This window comes from Desmodus rotundus, chromosome 8, assembly GCF_022682495.2.
Source record: "Desmodus rotundus isolate HL8 chromosome 8, HLdesRot8A.1, whole genome shotgun sequence".
NCBI lineage: Eukaryota > Metazoa > Chordata > Mammalia > Chiroptera > Phyllostomidae > Desmodus > Desmodus rotundus.
The window spans coordinates 126,385,281-126,402,553 of record NC_071394.1 but is presented as its reverse complement, the minus strand read 5'-3'; the positions used below and the strand labels follow the sequence as shown (position 1 = coordinate 126,402,553).

At 45.0% G+C, this 17,273-nt stretch overlaps 1 protein-coding gene across 4 annotated transcripts in view; it reads left to right on the top strand.

Annotated features, from left to right (window-relative positions):
• Window positions 1-17,273, top strand: part of ULK4 (unc-51 like kinase 4) — a 303,339-nt gene that overhangs the window by 74,691 nt on the left and 211,375 nt on the right. For all 4 annotated transcript variants that reach the window (XM_053929211.2, XM_024565949.4, XM_053929210.2 and 1 more), the window contains one exon: window positions 6,212-6,339. In XM_053929211.2, the coding sequence (XP_053785186.1) occupies window positions 6,212-6,339 (128 nt within the window). The remainder of the gene's footprint in view (window positions 1-6,211; window positions 6,340-17,273) is intronic.

The following is a 17,273-nucleotide window of genomic DNA, read 5'->3' as shown; positions in this document are numbered from 1 at the left end:
TGCAACACTTGGTTTGTTCTTGAATGTTGGTTTTTATACTGAAAGTTAAAATTTCAGGAATTACTGTTAATAATGGCCAGGTTTGCATAGTAAGCTTGGTCTGTGAAAGCCCAAACGGAGAGGAAGCCTCTTCCTGCTTTTATTTAGTCTGACTTCGATTCTGCTAAGAAATCGGAGCCTCAGAGGAATATATTTTCCAACAGTCTGTATATCTAATTTTCGCCACTAAATTTTCCAAGTCATTACTTTTGTTGTCATTGTATTAGAAAAAGTACCACTTGAGTGGTTTTACTGTGTAAATTATGATAATAGAGGCTGAGAGTTTTAGCAGTTGTTTTTTTTTTTTTCCACCTGAGCACAGGTATAAATTTAGTTTCAAATATGATATCTCACAAAGCTAGTAAAATAAGAACTCGGTGGTTGGGCTTCCCCGAGGTGTGAAGTGTGTTGGGAGAACTGGAGAGAGAGAGGCGGCCAGCGAAGCTGTACGTGGGCAGCAGGGACAAAGGGACGTGGCAGGAGGCTGGAGGTAGGAAGAAGACCTGGGTCACGGAGGGTCGTGGTATTGGCCTTCCGTAGGGTGTTGACCGAGTGGGCATTGTTTTATTTTTATGTAAAGACAAGTGCCTGTATTTGTACAGTGGGCGGCATTCAGGGGCAGTCTCACTCAAATCATCGCTACGTGGAGGCGGTCTCCAGGGTTTGCTTGTAGACAGGCTGCAGAGAGTGGGAGAGGAAGGGACCCAGGAACAAATACGGGGTTTGCTGCCTCCCGGTGGGCAGGGAGAAAGAACCGCCCACGTTCTTCTTTTGGGGGAACTGATGCCCGTATAGCCTGGTATTTTTAAGTCGAAGTTCCCCAAAGAGCCCTGTGTCGTTCCTTTTAAATAAATGAAATTGCTGTTTACTGCAGAAAATGTAGATGAACCTGAAGAAGAAAACAAAATCCACTGTGATCTCATTTCCCAGAGATGGGTGCTGTTGAGGTGTTGGTTTATTTATTTTTTAGCTTTCTTTTCTGTGTGTCTATTTTATGCGCACATTTATAAAATTAAGATCAAAATGTGTATGTCATTCAGTATTCCCCAAGAGCGTTTACAAATGATTATGTCATTTTCATTTTGGGGGCGCCATCATGATTTAGCTCTCCTCCCACCACTGACCTGTGTGCCCCCCGTCTTCAAGCTGGTGTGGCCCTGCTGAGTGAACGACACACACGTCTTTGTGTTTGCCTCCTCCAGGGCCACCCTGGGCGCCAGCCACACGGACAGGGCTCTGCGTGAATAGTTCTAGCTCGTTCTCTGAAAGGCGGGTGAGGAGGCACCATTTACTTGTACCTTCACCAGCAGTTACTAAGACACATGCTATACTTCTTTTATAATAAAATTTAGAGTTTGGGATTATTTAATTAGCAGCATACTGTATGTTTCCATAGTAATTGCAGTTGGTAATGAATCTCCATTTGAAATATGTACCTGTGGCCATATTTTCATCTGAAACTAGATTGACTAGTGGTATTACTATTCCCTTCTGAATCAGGTTCTTGTTCACGAGAGGGTGTTGATGTGTGGAAGGACTTCGTTGTGCATGTAGATAGGCGCACACACACACACACACACACACACACACACACTTTCTCCTACACACACACATGTGCGATTAGGATCTTTTTACAGAGATGGGATCAGCTGTATATTGTTTGGTGATCCATATGTTTCCTGTCCAGGGATATGTTTATAACTCCTATGCATTTTGTGTTTGAATAAGCTAAAGCCAAGTAATGAGAATTAGGGTGACAGTATAGTATGTTGTCCTAAACCTGTAGTGACATAGCACGCAGGTGTCATTGCAGGTACATTCTCATGCAAATTCTCATTGCTGTCAATGCAGGTACATTCTCATGCAAATTCATATATGTAAATATGTACATGTGTGTGCATGTATGAACGCATATTGGGAGAAGGGGAAAGCCTATCTTAATCAGATAGTTGCTGTGCAAATAAATCACTGGGGTGGCATAAAAAAATCACTTACATTAAAAACTAAGTGCCAGCCCTGGCTGGTGTGGCTCAGTGGATTGAGCATGGGCCTGTGAACCAAAAGGTTGCCAGTTCGATTCCCAGTCAGGGCACATGCCTGGGTTGCAGGCCAGGTCCCAGGTTGAGTGTGTGTGAGAGGCAATCTAGCGTGGTATCTCTTCACATCGATGTTTTTCTCCCTCTCTTTCAGCCTCCCTTCTCCTCTCTCTAAAAATAAATAAATAAAATCTTTAACAAAAAGATTTAAAAAAAAAACAACTCAGTGCCAGATTCTGCTACTAGAATATGGAAAGCATATAAAGCTCCTTGTATCCATTGTAGATGCTCCTTGTTGAATCCATGTAACATCAACTTAAGTTACATGGATTCAAACATCTGTCTCAGTCATTTTGTTCCTGGGGTATGTGACCTTGAACGTCCTTCGCAGCCAGAGAATCAGGCACGCGTCCCTTGGACTCCGTGTGCTTGGGGGTCACTTAATGATGAAAACATTGCTTTGTGAAGTCGCAGCGTATTTCACAGGTGGGTTTGTTCAGTCTTACCAGTAAGACGGCTGCCTTCTGAGTGCTGTTGAGTAGAGACACTGCCTTTTAACTTTCTTGCTTATTAATTTTGACAATAGCTGCTATTTTTATTTGAGCGGTCTGGTGTGACTGAAGCCGTGTTTTCAGGGTTAGCATTTTGACCGAGCAGCACAGCAGTGACTACTAGTAAACCCAAAGCAGCAGATCTGTCATTTGTAAGTGCTGTGGAAGATCACTGTGGAATTTCGTGGCTGCAGAATTTGGAAAAATTTGAATGCTAAGTCTACTAAGGTTTATTTTTCAACCATCTCTAGGCATACATACTCAATGGTTGCTAATCCAGCTTTTAAAATATGGTAATTAACTTATGCATATTAATCAGATTGTTAGTGTGTATTATGATATTTTTAACTTGTCTACAGTAATAAGAATGTTCTCTTACAGACAGTTTTTACTTAGATACTTGGCCAAACTTCTTTAAGGAGACTGCAGTCCGACAACAGTTTTGGATTTAATCAGTACAATTTTCATTTCCATCAATATTAAACAGGAAAACGGTGTCGGTGTAGTCACCCGCGTGCTGTCTCACTGTTTTTCCTTCGGGCTGTTACCAGTCGGTGGCCAGGCTGTACTCACTGATTTTCTCCTGTGACAGTTGATTGAAGCAGATCCATGTCATCGCTTCAGATTTACAAGAGATAATTTCAAAGTTCTCTACCTCGTCGTTGTTTTTATTCATCTCGTCATTCCCTCTTTATGGTATACGTTAGAGGGATGCTTCATCCTTTTGCTTACTTCTGATGGAGACCACATTTTGCTTGTGATGGGTGCTTCAGGCATTTGGGCCCACCCCCCACATCGTGAGTATTCTGTCGTAGCATCTTTATGTTAGACAGGCATGTGCATTCTGAAATCCCTGCCCAGTACCATTTACATGTTGGGCATAAATGCACCCTGCTGTGCTTTGGCTGACAGACCTAAACAGTTTCTGCTCTCTTTCCACACATGCGACATTGAGGTGTGTTGAGCTGAGGGGCAAAATGAATTTAAATCAAAGCTGACTGCATAGTGGGTTGCATACTGAAGTGACCCGAGGTCATTTTTGGCTCTCTAAAGGTCATCTTGAGTCTTCGTGGGTGACACCGAATCTTTGCGGGCAGCCTGTAATCTTCCCTCCTCAAGTGCTGGAAGATGAATACGGCTCTAAAAGTGTAGTGCGTGTTGCTTATGATTAAATACGGAGCCCTCGACAGTGAGTTGTGGACGGTCAGTCGGTAGTGCTCACTCCATTTTTCCGAAGTGACTGTATGAGAATTTATTTAGGGCACAAGATGCTTTTAGGCTGAGGTCCAGAACGGTCGGCTGTAATACACTGCATCTTCTTCAGGGACCTGGAATGGTTGTGTTACAAACAAATCTCATGCCCAATTTCATTTGTTTTCAGTGTTTGCTCTACTTTGTCTGGTTTGTTTCACTCAAAATCCTCAGTGTGTTATTTTAATTTGCAAGATTATAATGCCTTAATCTCAAGGGCTGCAGCAGCTACTGAGAATGTCTGACAGGTGAGTAACATAGTCGTATTTGCTGCCGTAGGAGCTCACTGTGGCTGCCTTGTAGAATAGATGGGAGAAAGCAAAGAGAGTAAAGCCTGCTGCAGTCATTCAGAAGGGACAGGATGGTGCATCGAAATAGGGCAACAGTGGTGGGGTGGTGTTCTTGCAGAAACTGGGGATCTGTTGGACATGGGGAGGAGGAGGAAGATGCTCTGATTTTTAACTTTAGCCATTGGTTTGATGATCCGTGGAGTAGATTACCTTCTGGGGAGGTGATAAGTTTAAGGGTGGATGCATAATACAAAGGATTGCAATATACCATTCACCCACCAAAGGCTGACGTTTTACCATATTTGTTTTAGTTTCTCTGTCTTTCTGTCTCTTACTGTGTGTGTTCTTCCCCATTCGAGAAGAGGTTACAGACCCAAGGCTCCTCCACCTTCAGTTACTTCATTGAATATTCCCTACAAGCAAGCCATGGACTTAAAAATCAAGTTAACACTTATTTAGCATTCGTATTAGCTGACCTACAGACTTTGCTCAGGTTTTGCAGTTGTCCCAGCAATATTCTTTCATGCAGAACAAAACTTCCGGATCTTGAATTGCAGTCAGTGCTCATGTCTCTTTAGTCTCCGATAGTCTGGAGCAGTTTTTCAGTCTTTGGCTTGTGGATATGTGAATGGTTTGGGAATTGTGTGTGTGCATGTGTGTGAGGTTGTGTTGGTGTGGAACACAGACTTAGGGTCATGGTCCTTGGGCCACGGAGTACAAATTAGAGTTGGGAATTGACTCTGGGGAAGTAAGCTTTCTTTTTTTTTTTTTTAAGATTTTATTTATTTATTTTTAGAGGGGAAGGGAGGGCGAGAGAGAGCGAGAGAGAGGGAGAGAAACATTGATGTGCGAGAGAGACATCAATTGGTTGCCTCTCGAGTGCCCCCACCTGGGGACTTGGCCCAAAACCCAGGCATGTGCCCTGACCAGGAATCGAACTGGCGACCTTCCACTCTGCAGAACGACGCTCAGTCCACTGAGCCACACTGGTCAGGGAGGGAAACAGGCTTTCTACTGTCTGCATGCCAGAAAGGTGGAAACAGATCTTTTACTCAGGGACACCTTGGTGTTGATTCTGGTTTGAATCAGAATGGTGATGATTATTTGGATCAGGAACTAGGTAGGACTAATGCATAGAGATACGTAGATACATCTCCATCCTGAAATAGGAAGATACACCTGCCTGTGTAAATTCTTCCTGCTTGGCAGTATAGCTACTGTGAAAGGCTTGTGGCACGGAAAAAAATCAAGTTGCTTACATCTGCCTTGGACACATAGTGTCACCAACAGGTACTTGCCTCTGTTAAGGACTCTTGGGAATTTATATTCCTGCTCTCTGCAGCCATCCTGTTGACAATATGATCCCATATTCCTACCTGCTTACTTTCATTAACCTTGTGTGTGTATGTCTACCTGTTTGTATATCCTTTTCGCATATCAGTAAACACCTGAAATGATGTACAATCTCTGTTAGAAGGAAAAATAACAGCAGTACTTGTCAATACTTACTCTTCTGTGTTGTATTACACCCATAATTATACCTGAGCGTTATAGGAATATAGGTTTTTCTTTTGTGCCCTGTATGGGGTGTTGTATGTAGACTAGAGTGTGATCTCTACCTATGCAGGTTTCCTCACAGGTCCTTGCCTATGTGGGGTCGTGACTGCCAGTTCTAGTTATCATCGCTGCACTTCCGGTGGTGTGGGTGTGTGGTTGGGAGGCAGGCTTTGCTGTCCGACTGGCCTGGAATTGAACCAACTTTGTGAATTTGGGCAAATTGCTTAAGCTTCCAAGATTCACTTTCCTTTTTAAAATAGGGAGAATATTGTTGACTTTTTATAGCTGATGCTCAGGTTTAAATGAGATAATACATATTAAAAATTTAGTATAGCATCTGGCACAAATTAAGAATGTAGAAATGGTAGCTGATATTATTTTATTTCCTGCTGTCTATTTGGTAATTATAATCTATTAGTCTTGAAAGTAGTATTGACTGACCTATTTATTTCATGTTTTCTAAAAAAGAATTTAATGTCTTCCACAGGATTTTGCCTCTACAATTATCCGTTTACTTGACAGCCCCTCAGCTTCCATTAGAGCAAAAGCCTTCCTGGTTCTTTTATACATTTTGATTCATAACCACGAGATGCTGCTGCTCAGCTGCCAAGCCAGGTATGATTTCTCTGATTTCATCAATGACTTCAATTTGGTGCCTCTTTTCTTAGTTTCATTAGTAGTATTTTTGGCCTCTGCATGGCTGAATTTTTGCTAGGTTTCCCCAAGGGTTTAACATTTTAAGTATAGCTGCAGCTTGGAAACCCTGGAGACCAGAGAGAGGACCTGCGGAACCGAAGCAGGGTGCTGGGAAATCCCTGGAGTTGCCCCGGTCTCAGGACAGCCCAAGGCAGGTGTTGCCTTGGTTCTGGTCTGTGTCTTTGGGAGGTGGTCTGGGACCGGTGGTTCAGTCTAGTTTTCATTGCTGTAGGCTCTGCAATGAGTGGTTGGAAGCCCGAAGGGCAGCCTAGTGAGAGGAAGGAGCAGAGCAGGGAGTGGAGTTACAGGATGGGCAGGTGTCTCACTCTCCCTGGTGTCATCTCCCAGAGCTGACCTGGATGCATCTCAGGCTCCCGCCACGCTCTGGTGCTTCCTAAGTGACATCTTCTGAAGTGTCCAGTCCATCCACTCGCTCTGCTGAGTCCCAGAAGAACCTTAAAAATAGGGCGTAATGTCTGTTTCTCAGTCCAGCTTTCTGCATCTTACAGGATACTGAGGAGTGCCTGGAATCGTTGTGATTGATCTAGATTAGGGATTGGCAAACTCTTTCTTGTAAACAGCTAGGGCGGAAATATTTTAGGATTTCTGAATCAAGAGGCAAAATTTTGAGTATTATGTAGGTACTTACATAACAGGAGAGAAAGCATGTTTTTATACATTTTTTATTGACAAAAAAATACTACTAATAATTGAGTACTTTTTTTTTTGTAATACAGCTCTAATGAGAAGAATAGAATTTTTGGGGGGGAGAGAGGTCAAAGTTAGTGCCCCCATCATCAAAGCAATTACCGGTGCCCCTGTGGGTGCTGATCTCTATGCAGTTTTATGATTCGTATCTTTGAAAATGCCGTTTGCACAGACAGGAACTTCTGTGTACCAGTATCAGGAGCACGTGGTTTTAATTGACCACCTTCATTACTTGGGAGGCATTTGTAGGATTCTGTGAGATTCCTCCTCAGTACCCGCCTTTAGCACGTCCTTATATTGCAGGGTAATGACTTCTAAGTCAAGGTTATGTGGAAGCTCCAAACAAGCCTCCTTTGTTTTGCATCTCCCAGGGATCACTGTCCTTCATTGTTTTATGTCCGGTGTCTTGAAAACTGATTTCACGCATGTTTTGGTTGTTTTCCATGGGAGGGTGCTTCCTGTCCCTGTGAGTTCATTAGGTCTGTTTTTAGAGACCTCACCACTGGCTTTGCTGCCTCTGCTGTCTCCTTGTGTCCACCACCATTTTTCACCCAGATGAGTAATACTATAGTTTATCAACAGATGCGCTTACATTATATTTTGGACTCACAGTCTGGTCTCCATGTAGCGACTAGAGTACGTCTTACCCAGTGTGAGTCAGCGTTTGTGTCTTCCCTGCTCAGGGTCTTCTCGTGACATCCCATAGTGCTGAGGTAATACCCATACCCTTACCCCTTCCCCCAGCCCCGTCTGCCCTTCACCCATCCACCGGTCCCTGCCCATCTCTCAGGCCTTGTCTTGTACAACTCTTTTTTTTTTTTTTTTTTTTTGCACCAACTCCATTCCTGCCATGTTTTTTTCTGTTGCCTTTTAACCACTAAACCTGCTATAGTCACTTCAGGGCTGTTCCCAGTTGCTGTTCCCCAGCTGTAATGCACTTCCCCCAGGGGTTGGTGTGGCCGGCTTCCTGAGGTCATTCAGCTTCCATTTAAGGGTTACTTCTTTGGAGAGCCCCTGGGGTCATTCCATCTAAAATACCCCTCATAACCCCAACTCCAGAAACTCTTTACCTGGAAAGGATTAAACCTCTTCAGCCCACCAGAGCTGGGCATGCTGCCTTTGGTCCTCCCAGGAAATTGCTGTGATTTTTGTGTCTGAATGAATATTTAGAAACTTTAGCAGTGGTGGGATGATGGCGGCCTGAAGGCATGCCCTGACCCTGAGCAGGATGAGTGTAGAGACAGGGCCCCAGAAGGTGAGGCTGTTTGCAGGAGAGGTAAGGGAGGGCCCCATTCTTCCTGCACTGTGTGGTGGAGAGGGCATCCTACCCTCTAAGCCTGGCTGAATACCAGACCTTCGGACTCCTGTAGGGTCCAGAAATGCAGATGCTCTCAGTGTGCGGTCGTTGGGGCCAGCACTCCTATCCCCAACAGATCTGGAGTGGAACCGAAGCGGGGCCAGTCCGCCCCAGTCTGGGAGGCTGCAGAGAGAGGACCCCATTTTCCTGCACCTGAAGGGAACAGCCTCCTCTCACCACCCGCTTCTTTGCACAACGTGATCTGATCAGGTGCTGAGTAGGTGAAGAAGTCACGAGTAAGCAGGGATCGGTCATAGTTCATTCAGAGAGAGACAGTTCTTGAAGGAGGAAGAACGAGAAGAACAGGCAGCTCTTACCAAGGCACAAGTATTGGGGTAGACAGAGTTTTAACAAACAAGTAATGAAAACTCTACGAAGAGGTAGTTATTTGAAATTCAGTAGAAGAGCTGAAGGAGAATGGCCTTTGGAGGGCAGTGAGCAAGAACACATTGGCCACACAGAGCCGCTTACAAAGACGGGGAAATTCATGCGAAAACAATAGAAAAGATGGAGTGGGTCCAGGAGGCTTCACCTGCAAAGTGCCAGGAATTCCAGGAGGAAGAAAGAACAGGTGGAGGAGGATTCTAATTGAAGGAGTGATAGCAGTGGTGTTCTGCTTGAACATGCTCTCTTCTGATACTGTATGAAACTGAGAGTAAAGGAATTAACAAGTCACAAAACCACAAAGGGGAGGGAAAGGGAAAGATGGCCAAAGCAGGCAAGCCCGCCCCATAGCCTTTATTTTGGAAGCTGGAAGCTGACAGACGGGTGTTTGCTAGTTTAGCAGAATGGAGATTGCTGAGATCCCTCCTTGTCTGCAAGGGGAAAGGCCTGGAGGCCATCTGATTACTGCATGACAGTTCTGGAGAGGCTCGGAATTGGGAATGTGTCACACACCTTCCCCAAGGCAGTGGTGAGGGGAGATGAGACCAGAGAGAGGAGGAGGATTCATGGAGATTAGACTACCAGCCCTCCTCACCCACCTCGTCCTTTCCCACCTCAGCAGGCAGTGTGAACTGGGAAGGCTTTGGGTGTGGGTGTAGACGCAGATCGGAGGGAGATGCAGTGCCTCTGGCAGATCGGCATTGTATGCAAGCCTGTTTACTGTGAAGGGCGAGGGCTGCAGCCCCCACCCCCTTCTGACTTGCAAGCTGTTGGCATCCTGGCCTGCATGCTATTGACCAGAGTTTGGAGATTGATCTCAAGGAAGCTGACTGATTCCCCAGTAAAAACCCCATAGGGACTGATGTTGTGGTGTCCCCTACTGCAGTCAGTGAAACCTTGCCTGGTACTTCTGTCCTGGTCTCCTGTCAGTCATAAGCCTTATTCCTGCACACAGGCCATCCAACAACACTGTAGTCACGGGTGAGTGTCGGAATTTGTCAGATGCTTTTTCCACGCCACTTAATATGAAAATACGATTTTTCTGTTTTAACATGTTGATACAATATATGGTACATTCCATTAATTGTAATGTGTCTTTGGTGTGTGGATTTCTTTGAGTGTGTCCTATTTTGAGTTTCTTCAACTTCTTGAATCTGAACATTTTGCTTATTATCTTAGGAAACTATGTTCTTACCTCAATCTGTGCTGTTAAGTCTTGTTGCTAGGTAGGGGTGGAGGTCCAGCTTCTCACTGGACCCCACTGGCACTGATCTGGTGCGGGATCAGATTGCTGCCTGCTTCTCCTGGTGAGGGAATGGCAGGTCAGCTTCCTGCTTAGATGTGCCGGCACTTCCTACAGGGAAATTGAGGAGTCGCTTGCTTTGGCTGGGCAGGGATTGGAGGATAGCTGCCTGCTCAGTGTCAAGGGCACTACCCCTACAGGGAAATCGGGTCACTGCTGCCTGCTTCCACTGGGCTGAGGATGGAAGGTATCTCTCTGCTTGGCCTTGCCCACACCCCCCAGCTGGGGAGTGGGAGTGGGTTACCTGCTTCCATGGAGTTGAAGTAGAAGATCAGTTCCTTGATGGGCTCCGCTGAAACTGTAGAGAAGGAAGAGGGAAGGGGTTGTGTGTGTGTGTGTGTGTGTGTGTTTGGTGCTGTTTTGCCTGAGTAGGTAGGGCAGCTATTGCCTAAGAGGTTTTCTGTTAGGCCATATTTTTACTGGTTCTTTGGCCAGGGGAAGCTTTTTCTTTTGGGGGTGCAGCTATGGGTTGTTGGCTTCTGTAGCAGCCTTTCCTGAACATATGAGAGGAAATAAGGAAGCTGAGGAGACTCACTGCCATGTCGTTCCTCATGGTCTCCATTCTCCAGGCAGTCCACCTTCCACCTTTCAGAATCTTCTTCTGCTTTAAAAAATACTGTGTACAGGAATTTTTAGTTACTAAGAAGGAGGACCTAAGAGGATTGGAGCTACACCAGCTTGGCAGAGCTGGAAATCCAAAGTCACTTTTAAGCACTGCTTGTGGAAATGTGAATTCCTCCGACTTTTTGGAAAGTAACTCTGAAACATGTGACTACTAACAATACCCGTGCTTTGGTCTGTCAGGCCTGCGTTTGGCATTCAGCTGCTATAAATAGAGGTATGAGATGTTTAGAAAATAGGCATGAGGGTGTCCGATCTGTCTTTGTTTCTAGTGGTTAATATCTGGAAATACAGTTATGTCCGTTGGTGTCGAAACACTTCAATAAATGGTGGTATAGCTATAATATAAGTAGGTGGTTCATTTGATTAACTTGGAGGGATGTTTATTATATATAGGTAAGTATAAAAATGAAAGGACAATTGCATATTATTAAGTTGTTTTATAAAACAACAAATACAAATGGCAAAACTCTTCTATTTGTGCATATTTGTAGAGAATTTAATAAACCTGCATGGAAGAATATACCAATTGGTTATCTGAGGAGGGTGGGATAGAGATATTAGGTATCCTTATTCATTTTTATTTTTAGTCTTATTATAATAGGCATGTTTCACTTCTGTTGAGGAAATTATTTAATGAATCAACAAACATACATCTCAACAACTAAAAGAAATATTAGCAATAGGTACCAGTTAATTTTGAAGAAGTAGAGGAATCCTCAAGGCAGTCAAAGCTCACATTTTTTAGACTTTGTAGATTAAATGTAGTGATATAAGCCCTGACCGGTGTGGCTCAGTGGGTTGGGTGTCGTCTGGCAGAGTGAAGGGTCGCCAGTTTGATTCCCCGTCAGGGCACGTGCCTCGTTTGGGGGTTCAGTCCCCAGTTGAGGCATCTGATCGATGTTTCTCCCATCGACATTTCTCTTTCTCCCTTCTTTCCCCTCTCTCTAAAAATAAATAAGTAAAATCTTTAAAAAAATGTGGTAATATAAATTACTCCCAGAAACACTTAGGCACCCAGTACAGACTACGCAAAGACGGTTCCTGTTTGTTCCGTGTGCTCTGCAGCCCTTGCATTACATTCGTATGTGTCTAACATGCACAGGCAAATATAAATGTGTGGGAAAGAGAGACAGAGAGATATTAAAATCCTCTGTGATGAGTTTCTGTGGGCAAATGTTCTCCCTTCCTTGCCTAGCTCTTGAAGCTCCACTAGCAGCTGGAGTTCTGAGCTCACCACAATGCTGCCTGCCTGTCTCTGAATGGACACCTCACACCAAGAGCCCATGATAACCTTTGCTGCATTATGTAGATAGCTTTTCCTGCTCACCATCATCACCATGGCCTTTTATGGATTAAGTTTCAGCACCTTTTTTTTTTTTTATGATGTCGGCTCTCAAATCTTTCTAGCGTGACAGGAAGTGAAATGGAGCTGTCAGAATCAGATAAAAATGATACGATTGCCCCCAAACGTCCACCTATTTCTTCCATTGGCTTCATACTCATATTGAATATGACAGGTGATAAAACAGGGTCCTGTGTGTCTCTAGAAATGATAACCCTTTGAGAGGATGAATAGTCTTTTATGTTCATTGTATAGGTTTGCTGGGAGCCTGAAATGTCAGTCCTCCTGATGGATCAGGTGTTCCTAGAGGTTCCCCCCTTCCCATAGCAGTGCTATTAATATGGTAATCAGTGAGATAAAAAAAAAAAGTCTGCTTTGATCTTAAAAGAAGGATCTTTTATAAAGAAATATTTACTCTGTATAATTGGTTAACTGTGTGGGAAAAATTATCTTCTCAGCTTACACCATAGAAAAGTCAATTCCAGATGGATTAAAGAATTATATACCCAAAAGAAACTATAAACAGCTGGAAGAAAATATGTTTAAATATGGGTAAGGACAGTTTTCCTGAGTAGAAAAGCAATGAAAAAAACCATAAAAGGGAACTCTGATAGTTTGGCTATATATAGATTGAATACTTTTATATTTCTCCAAAATCATAAATAAAAAATTTCATGCTAACAAAATTTATAAATTTTTGTGTCATGTGTGACAGAGTTAATCTATGTGCTGTAAAGAGATTTCTAAAGGTGTAAACAGATATCCTCTTAGTAATCAAAGAAATGAACATTAAAATAACCGAATACTATTTCTGCCCATAGTAATATCAAGTTAATACGAGAAACTATCCCTATCTTATATCCAAAGTACAGAGAGAGGGACTACTTTTAACCAGTTGGTGGGGCTACCTTTTTAGGGCATTTAAAAGTGTGTATCAGGAATCTCTATGATTCAGTAGTTCCGCTGTTATAGATAAACGTGAATTACAGGTTTGTACATTGCAGGGGATGTCAGGTGCCTGAAAGTGCTGAACCTGCCTTTTCTTGGTTGCTGAGCTTTCGTGGACTTTGTTAGGTCTGGAAGAAGCCAGAGGCTCTTCAGAGGATCCCTTGGATTCTCGTCTGCCCCTGTCTTTGGCAGTTGGGCAGCAACCCAGTTTTCTCTTAGTAATGGTGATCGCTCATTCTTAACCAGTAGAGTAACCCTCTTCATTCCCTGAAACTGAATTGTTGTGTCCCCCCGTGGAAACTCTCCTTCCGGGGGGCCCATCCAGCAGAGCTCAGGCTCATGGAGACGGTTTATTAGGTGTAATTGTGGCAGGCGGTCACTCACACTTCCACTCCTCGATGTCCAGATCTGTGTTTTAACTATGGATGAGACAAAAGCATATGTTCTGCTTGTTGATTTGAAACATATGCCTCAGTGTTGTAAGATAGAATCCAGTTTTTTACTGTGTTGTTTCCCAGTTGGCACTGCGACTGACTTTTCAGTGGGCCGTTCTTCTTGCAGTCACGCTGGGTTCTTCTGGGTGATGGGGGACTTGCTGAGATGAGTGAATTTCACAGCCCTGAGCACGTTACCGTCCTTCTTTTGCTGTGAATGATGAGTTCCTTGATCGGGTATAGTGTTATGTTGATTACCATATACTAAATAAGGCATTTTTTTAAGTCTAAACTTTAGTGGTGGTAACAGAAGCTTTTGGGCAGGGAAAGCAAGTTTATACCCAGGATGTATAACTATTGCAGTGAGGAGAGTTGACTGCTCCTTCCATAAACCAGCTGTTGCCGGATGCCTGGCTGGTCTCCCCAGGGAACAGGGCCAATGTGAGGCTCCGCCTTGGTTTCTGTCGTTGGCCAGAGTGGCAGTATCAAGATGAGGAGCACTCCTTTGCTGAGTCCACGTACAGCCTCCGTCACTGCCACCTTGGCCACTTTGTACCTGAGCCCGCTGAGCAAGCCTTGGGGGAGGGGCTAGAAAAAGAGTCTTGTGACATTTGCAGGACATGTCATCTTGTCTACCTGATTATTGAGAGCCTTCTCTGGAGTGGGCATCCGCACGGAACGTAAATGTTTTTATGCTTTCTGCCTGTTGTGAGACGTCTGCCCAGCATACCCCTTTCGCAGAGCTTCTTGTTGTCAAGCTTCAAATCTTGCTCTTTCTCAGTCCCTGGCCATCTTGCTAAGCTGCCAGTCAGTGGCCATGAATCAGCATGCATCTGTCCTTCCAGCCCTATCTCAGTTTAAACACAGCACACAAAACTGGACGTTTGAAATTCTGCTAACTGGAAGGCTTTCCTTTTCAGTGGCGCTTCTGATTTCCACGTGCGATGCTGCCGCGGTCCACTCTAAAGCGGTGCCAGCATATTGTAGTGGACCGTTCCTTACCAGGCCCAGTGCTTTTCCTCTTCACCCAGCTGGTCATACATAATTCTTAATCAGGATCGAGGGAGGAGAGGCCCTGCAGAGGAGTGTGTGTTGAAGGAATCTGACCCACCTACTCATGCAATTTGCTAGTACATCTTGCACCCGTTCAAGCTCAGTCTCTCGTATTGATCAGTCTACTTAATGATGGGTTATTGCTATGTGCACCCAACCTAGTGGCTTGTGTGTCAGATTAATGCTACAGTTAAAGACTGGTAACTCAGATCAGGTGATCATTTGATGTCAGTAGTTGTGTGTTCCTTCCCTATCAGGAGCTGTTTCTTAAAAGAACAGTGACCTGCAGATGAGAACGTGGCATTGCTCTAAAACCTCTCTGAGTGTTTGAGATGCTGTAACAAAATGCCAAAGACTGGGTCGCTTACATACAGCAGGCATTTATACCTTGCAGTTCTGGAGGTCGGTGACTGAGACCGGACTGCCAGCATGGTTGGGTGGGAGCCCTCTGTGGGTTGCAGGCTTTTCCTTACATCCTCGCTGGGAGGAGGGGCCTTGGGAGCTCTGGGATCTCTTTTGTCAGCGCACTAGTTTCATGCATGAGGAGTCTGTCTATCCTCGTGACCTAATCACCTCCCAATGCCATCACGTTGAGTGTTGGGGTTCCAGCATGTGTATTTGGGGGTGGATGCAAACCTTCGGACCATAGCGACTCTAATGATTTGTGTTTTGATTCACTTGCTGGTGCTTCCTGGGGGCCCCCTGCACCACCCCTGCTTGCCACAGACACTCAGCGTCCATCGATCCGCTAGGTCGGAAGGCGCGAGTGGCAGAGTTGCTCACCCCGCAGACTGGAGTTGGAGCGGAGCCTGTGCTCGCTGCAGCGCCATCCCCACCTGCAGGCTTACGGCGCCTCGAAAAGCAGTCAGAGGGACACCTTCAAAGGTGGCATGTACCGCCTTCTAGGTTCATAAAGGGCCACTTTTTTGGTCACAGTCAGTAGAAGATGCAATAACTTGCCTTTGACTTGAAGGGAGTCCCAGCATGCTTTAGGCCATGGAGCCCCAGAAACTACCGAGCACCGGTAGGCCCATGGATTCTGATGGGTCTCTCATGTCTTACTAAGCCACCTGAAGTACTTGCTGCTAACTGTTCCTCAGGTCCCATCAGCTCAATTGCATCAAAGTGGGTACAAGTCTGGCATTTGCTGGAACATCAGGATGACCCAGTTCTTTGCAGGCTGTTCTATGGCCAAGAGCAGGAGTGTTGGCTTCGCTCAAAGGCAAGACGGTAAATGTTTACTGTTTATCCCGATGAGTAAAAGCAAACACGTGCTGTTGGTTTTTTTCGGTTGATACAGAGAACTGGCAACTGTGATGCCAGGGCCGCGTTGATTTGCTCCAGTTGAGATACTAAATCTTATCACAGCGGCAGTTGGAGTCACACCTGTTTATATTTTGGATAATCCAGTCATTTAAGATACATCATAGTCATTTTCTAAGATTTTGCACAGGCTAATAGGCAGTTTAAGTGAGGATCTAACAGATTTTATCACCCCTGAACCTTTCAGTGTTTTGCTGTTGGTGTTAATTCCTATGGTTTGGTTTTCTGTTGCTATGGGCTCCTATCTGGTGAGGGGGGACATGCCTGGGACTTCCATTGGCTGCCATAGCCCTCATGGGACAGATCAGATAGTCACGCATGGATTCTGCTACTTGCTGAGGATGTCTATTGCAGTTGTGCATTTCGGAACCAAAAAGATAATCAGAGTAGGTCTGCAGATATGCTGCTGGGTCACTGTAATTTGAATGGAGGCCAGAACTTCATTTATCACCCACCATCAGCTGAGAAACAGTAGCTCTAATTATGGACAGGAGGGTTGAGTTGGATGAGGAGTTCCTGAGGACTCTGACAGGGAGAGGGAAGAGAGTAAGCATGCATCTCGTGTTTCAGGTGCGGGCTTTTCCTGCAAGGGGGAAACAACAACTGTAAGAGGGAGAATGTGCAGAAGGTAGGTTAGAGTGGGCTCAGAGTGCAGCGAAGCAGTGGGAAGTGTGCCGTTTTGTTTCTTTGGAGGTAGTGTACGGCTGCAGCAAGGGACAGGTGCGAAGCTGCACATTCCCGGAGGAATGCAGACGGGATGGACAGCCAGGCGACATCTTATTCCAGTAGCAGCCTGCCCGTGGGAAGATCTGCGGTCAAAACAGACAGGGGGGTAGTCTGTGATGGGACACAGGGAGTAGCTCGGTCATACTCGAAGGAGGGAGAGTGTCCCGGACAGTAGGAATGGGGGGTGGCAGGGCTAGTGGCATCTCCAAGGCGGAGCCTGGGTTAAGTTCAGGCAAGAAGTGTGGCTTCTGTGTTTCTGAAACCCACACAATTGATTCCTCATAATGCGAATGAGCCCTTCTCTGAATAGACTCTTGGAACCTCCTCTATTCACACCATTTCCAGGAAGTCCCTCCTTTTCTCTTGAGTTCCTTTCTGTTTTTCCACTTCACCTGCACACTTATAACTCCTGATCGCCCATCTGGCTTCCTCCCTCGCATCATTTATCTGTTTCTCTATTAGATTAATGTTTCTTAACTGCTGCTCAAATCAAAGTCATTCCTTTGCTTTAAAATCTCTGCTTTCCTGCAGCCTCCCTTCGGTGGCTCTCCTTGTAGTTAGCACGGCTTTTGTGCCAGGTGTCCTGGTACACAGCTCATTCAGAAAATTGTTCATAGGGGTGAGAAGCTCACTTCTTATCAGCTCCTAAGT